Source organism: Idiotropiscis lumnitzeri, chromosome 1 (genome assembly GCF_059441095.1).
Source record: "Idiotropiscis lumnitzeri isolate Australia: NSW breed Sydney's pygmy pipehorse chromosome 1, RoL_Ilum_1.0, whole genome shotgun sequence".
Taxonomy (NCBI): domain Eukaryota; kingdom Metazoa; phylum Chordata; class Actinopteri; order Syngnathiformes; family Syngnathidae; genus Idiotropiscis; species Idiotropiscis lumnitzeri.
In genome coordinates, this window is record NC_142391.1 from 42164888 (window position 1) to 42176697 (window position 11810).

At 38.2% G+C, this 11810-nt stretch overlaps 1 protein-coding gene across 6 annotated transcripts in view; it reads left to right on the forward strand.

The window, feature by feature from the left end:
• The window catches only part of LOC148344685 (TNF receptor-associated factor 2-like), a 28839-nt gene extending 19454 nt beyond the window's left edge, over positions 1-9385 (forward strand). For 3 of the 6 annotated variants that reach the window (XM_088301590.1, XM_088301592.1, XM_088301593.1), the window contains exons 7-11: positions 4280-4351; positions 4761-5216; positions 6129-6306; positions 6398-6546; positions 6990-9385. In XM_088301590.1, the coding sequence (XP_088157716.1) occupies positions 4280-4351; positions 4761-5216; positions 6129-6306; positions 6398-6546; positions 6990-7208 (1074 nt within the window). In that variant the 3' untranslated portion in view covers positions 7209-9385. The remainder of the gene's footprint in view (positions 1-4279; positions 4352-4760; positions 5217-6128; positions 6307-6397; positions 6547-6989) is intronic. The other 3 variants (XM_088301591.1, XM_088301594.1, XM_088301595.1) reach the window with 1 other exon arrangement.
• Positions 9386-11810: the final 2425 nt, after the last annotated feature.

An 11810-nucleotide genomic window follows, 5' to 3' on the forward strand; every position in this document is an offset into this window, starting at 1 on the left:
GGAACTACAGTATACTGTCTTCTTCTTCATGGGAGAAGGATGTAATTGGAGAACAATGAACATTTTAGATTAAGTCTTTTTAAAAAGAAACAAAGGTGGGTTTTTTGTCAGTACTGGCGGAAGGCCGTCTGTCCGTCACTGACGGACGCCATATTTGCCGACAAATGACGACAAACTTTAAAAAAACTAAATAAAAAATATGCACAGTGTGTCTCCTGCATGTTTTTTTGCGGGGTGACTATACAGGCCCCAAAACATTTGCAATAAATTTAATCCCTAAAATGACCAGACTGTTCATTTTGAACTTCTTTCCTGGTCTATAGTGCTATATAACTAAAGTTGTTTTGTATTGTGTGAAAATACCATGACCTAATGCCACCAAAATCTATGGGGAGATGGGTAAATATACAATAGTTATAGTGTGAAAATATTAGAACAAAATAATGAAAAGATAATGCTAGATGTATTTTGATATTTGCAGACTATGATTATTGTATTTTTATCTATCTCCATTTAAATTTTGATGAAAATAGGTCACGGTTTGGGGACGTAGTGGCACATATGAAAACTTTTGGAGACTTGCAATGTCAAAACTCCTTCTTCAACACTCAGCACTCCTCCCCCGGTCTCTGTGTGCGAGTCTCTCTCACCACACACTTTATCCCCTTTTTTCAGACATACATGAACATTTTCTCAAATTTCTCTTTCAAAACACTTCGTTCAAATAAATAATAGATAGAATAATCTAATAAAAGAATGAAAGTAAAGATCAAAACTTGTTTTCTGGACAAAACATTCATTTGACACATAAAAATATAAACATCCATCCGTCCATTTTCTTCAGCTTTATCTGGGCCGGTTATTGTAATTTTAGTGTGAAAAATGTGCTGGTAATTAATTAATAAAAAAATCATGGTTCAGTTTTGAGTGTGTGTGTGTCACATGTGGCTAAGTGACGATAATTGTGAAGATGCCTTGTTTACTTGCTCTTTGGTGATGTAATATCAAGCAAGAACACTCACGGGATTAATGCAGAATCTTTACTTTTGATTGCATTATGTCATTCTAACTCAATTTTACAAATATTATTTGCAGTTTCAATAGCCACATCCAATATGGCGGATGCGCTGACATACTATAGCACTCCGACCCGGCCACTTGGTTCAACGTGTGTCTGCTGCAAAATTTAAAAGAGAAAAGGAAATGAAAATGGTATCATCATTTTAGATTCCCAAGGAGTTTATGGCTCCCGTTGACTCTTTTATGAAACGGCTCAAATGGCTCTTTAGTTGCCGACACTATTGTATTATGTCCTTCCTCATGACACGCCAATAAAGTGTAAACGCGTAATGTAGGAAACTAAATCATGTAATGTGCAAAAACTGCGATCACTGGTCACCAAAATGTATGTTGACATTTCTACCTATCCATATTTCAACCTCTGAAAAGTTTTTAATAGTGGGGAAATATAGAGTTTGATGTGGCCATAAGTAGAGATGTCCACATACATTTTGAGTACGAGTGAGTGCAATTTTCTGACAGCTTTTGTTTATTTTTTTACGTGACTGCAGCCCTAAGTGCCGTCTACCTCAGTGACCTTGGCTCTCGTTATTTTCAAATACGTACATTTTTACAGACCTGTCTTGTCACATTAAAACAATGCCACCGTTTGAAAAATGTGCAGCACTCTCACTGGCAAACGTTGATGTATTTGCTGCATATAACAAACATTATTTTCAGTAAGGTCGTGATTGGCAGTTGTAGACATCAATCAAACAAAAATCACATCACTGTTTCTTTATATTTGTATTGGCTAAGTTAAAAGCAACTCAACGTTAGTATTTTACAACACCAAAATAGCTACTCTGATAAAATAAAATAATAAAGATTATTTTTAGAAATCATCGAAGGAAATCAAACGGAGGAGCCCAAGAATCTTGAGAGTCTGCCACAGCCCTATATGACCCGCTCGTGGTGACAGGTCTGTTAATGTGGGCTCATGTGAAGTCCCAGTACTCTAGAGGCCAAAATTGACAAGTAGAAATGTTATACTGCTCCATGCGGGACTACTTAAAGTACCGGCCAGGTATAAACATTTAACTGCATTGGTGACAAGCCTCTGCCACAGCACGTTGTTCAAGCAGCCGCTGATGAAAACGTTCATCTAGCTTTCAGGGTTTTTTTTTTGTTTGTTTTTTTCGCCATTCTCTAACAAGCTTCTCAGTCACTTCAAACTTTCTCTCTGCTATGGTTTTCAGCTGCAAATTTCACTACTTGCATCTTTGTTGTTGCAGAATATGATTTTCTTTTTGTATTCAATCAAAAAAAAAATTCAAAGTTCTCAGTTGTCTTCGTAAGGAGCAGTGCATAAGTCAAAAGTGCCCTCTCATGCCTATCTGTGAAATTATTATTTTTTTTTCCATGTATAAGTGTAGCTCCAGAGTGTAAAACTTGTGAAAAAAAGTGTGACTTATAGTCCGGAAAATATGGCATCTGTGGGGGTGTGCGTGTGTGTGTGTGTGTGTGTGTATGTATGTATGTATATATATACACATACATATATATATATATATATATGTATGTATGTATATGTATGTATGTATATGTATGTATGTGTATATATATATATATATATATATATATATATATATATATATATATATACACATACATACATATACATACATACATATATATATATATATATATAAACACAGGGTCTGTCAGAAAATGATCTGACACAATGGTAGATAAAATAAAAGGCACATAAAGTAAGGACACAAAAGTGTTTTTATTTTCGAAATGTACATATAATGCCATTTTGTTTCATTAAATTTTTTTTATGTCAGTCAAATGGGATCCATTATTGTCCACACGCTTTGTCGGAGGCGTTCACGAAAATCACAATACGTTGCCAGCTCCGCCCCTCTCGTCATCCGAGTGTCCAAAACATGCAGCCGCAAATACGATGATACGACTACAATGTTGATCATCGAACTGCCTAGGGTGACCTGGTGCCAAGCGCACATATGGACACCTTTATGTTTGAACATTTTGTTTGTTATGGGCAATTCATGACGAGCTTAGAAGTCAATAACAAAACCCCGCTCAGTTTCGGATCGGGTGGTCGTTCCTAACAATCACGCCCTTACAAGTCTCACTGTCATTGCCCACGTGAGCATAACGATGGAGTCTCCAGGGGGAGCGCTCTCCAGCACCCCCTCCAAAGACTCCAAAAAGGATGGGTACTGCTATTTGATGCATATGCACAAATAGCAAATACAACTACAGTCACCATCTCCCCACCTCCGGCGGAGGGAGGCTGTCCTCTCGTCCAACGGGGTTAACCCCAATGTCCAGGCACAAGCCAGGGGGCTATAAGTATGCCCACGCCTTGGGCAACTCCTGAGCGGAAGCGTGTCCAACCCCTCTCAATAGGACTGGTACAGAGCCCGAGCTGTGTGTGGAGGTGAGCCCAACTATATATAGTCGGAATTTTTTTGCCTCACACACCAGCTCGGAGTTCTTCCCTGCCACAGAGGTGACATTCCATGTCCCAAAGAGCTGGTTTCTGTAGTCGGGGATTGGAGCACCAAGGTCCTTGCCTTTTGCCTGCGCCCAGTTCACAGGGCACCTGACCCCTTTGGCACCTCCCACAGGTGGTGAATCTGTGGGAAGGGGGACGCATGTTGCCTTTTTGGACTGAGGTTGCTGGTTTAGCGACCTGGCGCTTGCCAATGAGCCCCAACTCCAGGCCTGGCTCCAGAGGGGGGACCCTGGTGACCCGCGTCCGGGCAAGGGAATTCTGAATCTATTTATTTTACTCATCATTTGAGTCTTTGAGCCATGCTTGGTCCTTGACCCTCACCTAGACTCTGTTTACCATGGGTGACCCTGCCATGGACATAAAGCCCCGGACAACTTTGTTCCCAAGATCATTGAGAAACACAAACCCCTCCACAAGTTACTTGATGGCTCATGGATCGATCAATCAATCGATCGATCGACCGACCGTCCGATCGATCGATCGACCGATCGATCTATAGCTTGATTTGTACCATAAAGTATCGGAAATGTGAATATTTTTAAACATGTAATCTTTAATTACATTTAATTTTTTGTACTAGTGTTACATGTTCATGTAATACTTTGCACATAATGGTGTATTGGTACATGCATACTGAATGCATAAATGCTCCATTATTTATTTGCTATGTTATCGTGTTGTTGTTGTTTTGCTTTCATACTGTCCATCATCATCATCATCATGTTATTTTAGCTGGGGTTATCTATTCCTAGGGGTCACCAACATGGTGCCCACGGGCAGCAGCAAGCCCCCAAGGACCACCTTGTGAGTAGCTTCCTTGCCAGTTCGAAAAATAGTTCACCAGTTAACGGGACATTGTGATTTCTTATGAATGTTGTCGGCATGCTGATTTGAAAATGTTAACACTTGTAGAGATTTATAGAAATAAGATATGTGTTCCTCTTTTCTACCTTGTTCACTCACATTTGGTAATTATTGTGACAAATCATTGCCATGATCAATGTATTGACACAGATGAATAACATTAATTAACAATTATTAAAGGTAATTTGAGCAAATTTGTTTTTTCAGAATTGTGTATCAAACTGGTAGCACTTGGCAATAAGCAGTTACTCAAGAAGTAGGTCTGTTTCAAAAAGGGTGGTGCCCCCTGGTAGTTTCTATCAGGGCTGGTTTGTTTTTAATACATTCTAATTTCTTCTCTTATATCCAGGTGGAGAAGGAGAAGATTCATGACCATGAGCGACAATGTTCATATGAACATCTCAACCTTCTTCTGCATTTCATCATGGGTATCAAGTTGAGCCTGGAGAGCCTGCAGCCTCAGAACCTGGATGTAGCTGGCCACAAGCTGCAGGAGCTCCACCAGTCTCTCAGAGACTTAGAACGCAAGATGAGCCAGCTTGGTGGGGGTGGCGCTGTAGCTTCCACATCCTTCATACCACTGCCCAGCACTGTGGGTGCTGCCCTGGAGCTGCAGCTCCAAAGTGAAAAGACCAAGGTAGTTGAGCTCGGCCGACGGTCCCAAGAGCTGGAGCTGAAAGTCAATACGTTCGAGAACATCGTTTGCGTCCTCAACCGAGAGATGGAACACTCCTGCACAGCCATGGAAGCCTACAACCGGCAACACAGACTGGACCAGGACAAAATTGAGATCCTAAATAATAAGGTGACAAATAGAGCACTGGAAATGGTTTTATATCAGTAAAAATGTTGATATTGAATTTGTTAAAGTAGGCAAAATCCACTTTTTTCTATGTCTCTGTTGTGTATAAATGGCATGACACGGAATAAAGGGGGACAATGGTTTCAAAGCCGTCGGAGGCACGGCATACCTTTTGTGAGGCCCGTATTTCACTGAGCGTTTTTTTTTTCTCCAGTTTTTCAAGGGTGTGTGCACGTAGTGAATGTTTTCTTTTTTGTCAGGGATCATTCAATGTTAAAAAAAGCTGCAAAGACGTTCGCCAGACATACCTGAACAATTTTAAAGTTCACAAACACTTTTTCTATCCGCTAACCATTTTTTTTTGGTGTTTGCGACAAGAAAAACCATTAAGATACATTGCGAACGTCCCTACTGAAAAAAACATTCACTATGCACACACACACAATTCTGTAACTCCAAATGTGACCAGTGTGTAAAAAGTATAGAGGAGAGAGGTTTGCTTCTGTATCGAGAGCGCCAGTCCTGATGGACTGAGCGCCTGCTGATGATGTCACGCTTTAATCACATATTTCTCAAATATATTTCTTTGCTTCCGTGGTTTTCTTTACCCCTCGCTGTTCTATTTGCATATTTTGATTTGCTAAATAAAAAAAATAAAATTAAAAAAACTGCATGACTTTCACATTGGCGCGGCAGCTCCTAGCAGCTCACTTCCGCCTTTTCCCCAAGAAGCCATGTAGGGGAGATTGGTCAATCATTTGTAAAAATAACCACGTGTTGACTGACCAATAGTATAGACTTGTGAAAAAAAGTCAAATGTAAATTATTTGCAAATATACTCCATTTGATTAAAAATCATCAGACTAAAATTGTTTAATTTTCTTTAGTTTGACAGCTTATTTGTGTGTGGTAAAGGTTCGCCAACTGGAGAGAACTGTGAGTCTGCGGGACTTATCCATCGTAGAGATGGAGGGGAAGATGAGGGAAATGTCAGCAGCCACATATGATGGGATCTTTGTGTGGAAGATTGCTGATTTTACAAAGAAGAGGCAGGACGCTGTCGCTGGCCGAGCTCCTGCCATGTTCTCTCCTGGTAATTAACTGATGATGAACATTTGGATTATGATCTAGACAGTGATGAGTCTTTCTTGCAATGCAATAACACACATTCTCATGTTTTCTAGCATTTTATACGAGTAAATATGGCTACAAGATGTGCTTGCGTATTTACCTCAATGGAGATGGGACAGGAAGAGGCACCCATTTATCTTTGTTCTTTGTGGTGATGAGAGGACACAGTGACGCACTCCTTAAGTGGCCTTTTAATCAAAAGGTAACACTCATACAAAATGAAAAGTACATTTTTTGCAAGATTACATTTTGTACTTTCATTAACAAAAATCCATGTTTGTACACGTATATTACACACATATATGTATGTACACAGACACGTACACACACACACTCATATGTATATGTATGTGTGTGTATATATATATATATATATATAAGTGTATGTATGTGTGCGTGTGGGGGTGGGGGTGTGTGTGTACATGTATGTGTGTATGTATGTGTGTGTATATACATTAAAAACATGCATAAGAGCTGTCAATGAAGTCATGTGTTTATTTAATGTACGTAACTTTTACTTCCAACTTTTACTACCAAGGTATTTGCAATGCCGACCAGGCTGCATATAGCAGAATGCCATTATGTGTGTTTTTCACTCCATATTGGAACACTTGTTTTAAGGATTATTGCCACATCTGTACCCAGGTCACCCTAATGCTGCTTGACCAGAACAACAGAGAGCACATAATCGATGCTTTCCGGCCCGACATCTCGTCCTCGTCCTTCCAAAGGCCCGTCAGTGATATGAACATTGCGAGTGGCTGCCCGCTCTTCTGTCCACTCTCCAAGCTGGAATCTAAAAACTCTTACATTCGTGATGACACCATCTTCATCAAAGCCATTGTAGACCTTACTGGGCTTTAGGATTAAATCAGGCACTTGTATTACCACTGATTGACATTTTTCTTTAGGGTCTATCATTTTCCAATATGCAAGAGTTGGAAACATCATGTACCAATCAAAGACAGTGTTCTGAAAGCATGAACAGTAACACAATTATTTATTTAGAACTAAATCATTGCTGAGTGAACCAGTAACGAGTATCTGTTTGTTTTGTTTTTTAATTGAGCAGTATGGGAAGACCAAAACAGATACCAACATGGATGTGCTCTTCATTTTTTTCCCTCACCCCCCCAAAAAAGATTGTAGCTGCATTAACTTGCTTTATTTGCATTACAAAGCAGTATGATTACACCACTTAGCTTTTTCAACACTTGATTGCTGTGATCAACAGTTATCAGTGTGTGGTTTTGGACATTACTTGAATTCCATGAATTCTGCGTGCAGTACTTAATTCATGAATGTGTAGGTGTGTGCGTGTTTATCTGAATGTAAGAATGTGTTTTTTTATTATTTTTTTTATTCTTGAGTTTTGTAGTCAAGTTGGATAGCCAAGTTTCACCAGATGGTTATATATTGTCATATTTCACCATTTGTGTGCTTCAATTCAACACTGACAGTTTTACTAATACAGTAACTAATGTACTAATGACTGCTGTTATAATCTGAGGTTATTGTGTGTTGGAAATGTACACAGATATTCAGTTAATTTGAGACTTCCGGGGATGTTAATATTGTTGTCAACATCCACTAAAATATTATTTCAGTGTTTCAGTATGATCGAACCTTATAAATAGGTTTGGTCATTAAAAATCGGTATGTACATATAAATGGACATTAACCAAATAGCTGGTGTATTTTTGTATTTTTTCTTAACCGTTTTTATTTTATTTTTTTAACGAAACAAAAACTCAAAATAATTGAGGCTCCAAATCACCCATGACCCTGAACGGGATAAGCAGTCAGATGAATGAATTAATAGCACTGAACTCAAAGCCCGTTCCTATGGTGGCTGTATGAAAACTTTAAATTGTGACCATGCACCATTAATACTATTTACAAATAGCGACATATACTCTTCAAATGTACACATGCTGCGTATCTGCAGTTGTAATATGTGCTCCAAAACACAATACCTCTCCAAAACAGTCAATGTGGACCCAGTTCAGTACGTCTCGTACCTTCATGTACGATATTTCAGTCTGTGTGTAGAGTGCTGTGTTTAAAGGAATTTTATGTCATTGTCAGTTCAAAGAACGCTTGTTGCAGTTTTGGTGTCTGAAGAGCTGTCAGATATAAAAGTTATTAACGTTGTTCTTCCATGAATTAATCTTTTTTTTTTTTTAAATGCTTCATAATAGCGTGGAGCAGGCCTTTTATAAATATTGGACAGTCATTATTATTGGAAATACATCCCACAATAGGCTTGCCGCCACTTCAGGGTCTAGCCCACTTCTCACCCCAAGTCAGTTGGTACAGGTTTCACCTTACCCTTGACCCTACTGATTATAAGCGGTATAGAATACGAAGGGATGAAAATATGTACTAAATCCGACAAGGTTTATTTTGAGCAATCACTTCAAAATTTAAAGTTTATTATGTGTGCATTGAGGCTTTAAAACTAATCACGATTACATTATTCTGTCCACATTAATTTTATACTCATTTTTTTTGTTTGTCGTTGTATTTGTATTTCGACGTCCATCTGATTTTTTTTCTTTCTCTCTTACCACAAATCTTGTCAGAGCTGACCAGATTGGCTCTCATTTAACTGTCGGGTCTGTATCATTACTTGGGATGTAAGAACATTTTTGAATACATTTCATTTTCTTGTTTACATTTACAAATGTATGTACATTTTGCTTCTGCTTCATGCACAGGCATATGGAGGTTGTAGAACTGATATGCCAGAAGATGAGGACCAGTTCAAAATGAGAACAAATATCTCATGGTAGTATTTTTCCTCACTACTCTACTGATCGATTATTTGCATAAAAAGTGCCTGTGTAATTTTGTTTAATGTTCCATGAACTCACTGAATGTGAATGTGCTTTTATAATGAACCGATTTTGAACTTTTTTGTGAATTTTCAATTGCTTTTCATTGTTTAATCCTTTTATTTGCTGAAGTCTCAGTGACAAACATTGTTTCAATCATAAATTGCAAACTTGAAACATGAATGTAATAAAAAATTAAAGTGGGATATTGTCGTTTCCATCTATATTGTGCACGCTTTTACAACTAAATTGCATTCATTACCGGTGCTCAAGAGCTTTGAGGTGGGACAGAAAAAAAAACAGATCTGCAGCCAAAAGACAAGCCTTTTAACTATTCGGCCATAACAAACTGAAATGTAGTATTTAACGCTTATAATGAATGCCACCAGTGCCTGCACTAACTGACACAAAGATACAAGCCACTTCGCAAAATTCCCAAAAATTATCCCATTGTCAGCAAGACTGAAACCTTTGCAGGTAGGCATTCACCTCTCTGCCACAACAATTTATAGTAAAGTATTTTGCTGTTATTGCTAACATTAGCATCAATGCAACAACCAAATGAGTAAAACATCACTGTTGGCGGGATTCAAACAGCACAAATTGAGCCTTATAAATTACATTAAGCGCTTGGCTACAACAACATGAAATGTAGGTTTGTTGATGCTAAAATGGCCATGCTAGTACAAGTGACTTGGAATAAAGTGGCAGAAAGTTAGCGACTTGTTGGAAAAACGAACCTGTGCAGGGGATACTACAATGGAATTCTTGTCCATTGCCTTAACCCCTTAACCACAAAAAACGTTCATTTTAGCACTAAATGCTAACATTATCGCCAATGTTTGCCCTAACTCATGCGGAGACAAGCCTAAAAAAAAATTTGTGAAAATTATCCTGTTGTCAGCGAGATTCAAATCTGCATGGAGAAACCGACATGGGTTGCAGGATAGTGATGGGTAAATGAAGCTTCAAATCTGCTCATGAACCAGTTGTAGTATTTTTGGACTCCTGTAGATGGCACTCTCTGTTCAACATTGGGCTGAAAGTACACTGACTTGCCATTTTTTAAACCCTTTATTTAAACCAACAGTGTCATCTAGAGGACTCAAAAATACAACTGTTTCATGAAGCAAATTTGAAGGCCCATCGTAGTTGACCATCTGGGCACAACACCATGAAAAATGTCCTCGTAATGCTTCAATTATCGGAAGCTTACAGAGCCGAAGTTACAAGGCATTGAGCGAAGTTCAGGAAAATGTTTCGGTCTTAGACACATTTTTATTCTTTAGCTTTTGTCTCAACATGAGACTGTCACTATTCTACTCTTCCTCTGGTATCTATTGTAAATGTGTTTATGTGTTTTAATTTGTGTTCTTATTACCTGCTAATTTATGTTTCACCATATGGAAAGCGCTTTGCTACCGCTCCATCTGTTGTGAAATGTGTGATAAAAATAAAATTGTATTGCATTGTGATTGTATTGTATTGGCAGGATTCATGCCTTTGCAGAGTGACCCAAATAGATTTCCATCACCTCAGCCAATTTAAGCTTGTATTCTAACATTAGCATGAACGCTAACTAAAGTCAAATGGCACAGCCATGAAGTGACTTTCCGAAAAACACCACAAGCCTCGATTTGGAGACCAAGAAGTTCCAGTTTACTGTCATTATCACCAATCCAGCCTTGCTCGGTGGACTCTCCTTGGAAGGCCGCCGAGACGAATCTGCTCTAGAAAGGAAAAATACACCACAACGGAATATCTCCAAATTATAATCTATTTATTTGCTGCTATGAGTAAAACAAAAAAATACTACATGTATCACAAGTTGGAGACCAACCACAGAATTCTTTAGTTTAAAATGAAATGAAATTAACATTTGACACAAGCCATCGTTTCCCCAGTCGCCCTGGCTGCAGAGTGCAGTACTTAATTTCTACACTAGGTGGTAGGGTAAGAAAGGAGAAGATGTAGATGTATGTACTGTAGATCACCATCCATCCATCATCTGACCACCTTCTCACGAGGGTCGTGGGCGTGCTGATGCACATCCCAGCTATCTTCGGATATTAGGTTGGGTACTCCCTCAACTGGTTGCCAGCCAATCGCAGGGCACACACAGACGAACATGGCGCATGTTTATTTATTTATTTTACATTTTTTAATTTATTATTTTTTCAGTATGAAAAAAAAAGCTAATAGAAGTAATTCAATCAGAATACTGTGTTTAAGACTGAAGAATGGCTACATTTCAGGTTTGCGCCACCCACAGCGCGTACATGGACTGTGTGTGCATAAATGACACATCTGACTTGACGTAGAAAAAGCGAAACGGTTCAAAGTGCACAGCTTCGTGCCGTTTCTGATTCACGCATATAGGACAATATGGCCTTAGGTTTTGTACAAAATTTGTATTTTAATTTAGTCCTATACTATATATATATATATATATATATATATATATATATATATATATATATATATATATATATATATATATATATATATATATATATATATATATATATATATATATAATGCTCTGATGTATTTAAAACAAAATATATATAATTTGGAATTGTTTTGTACTTTGGTATAATTTTAGGTCAAATTAAACATGGTTGATTGC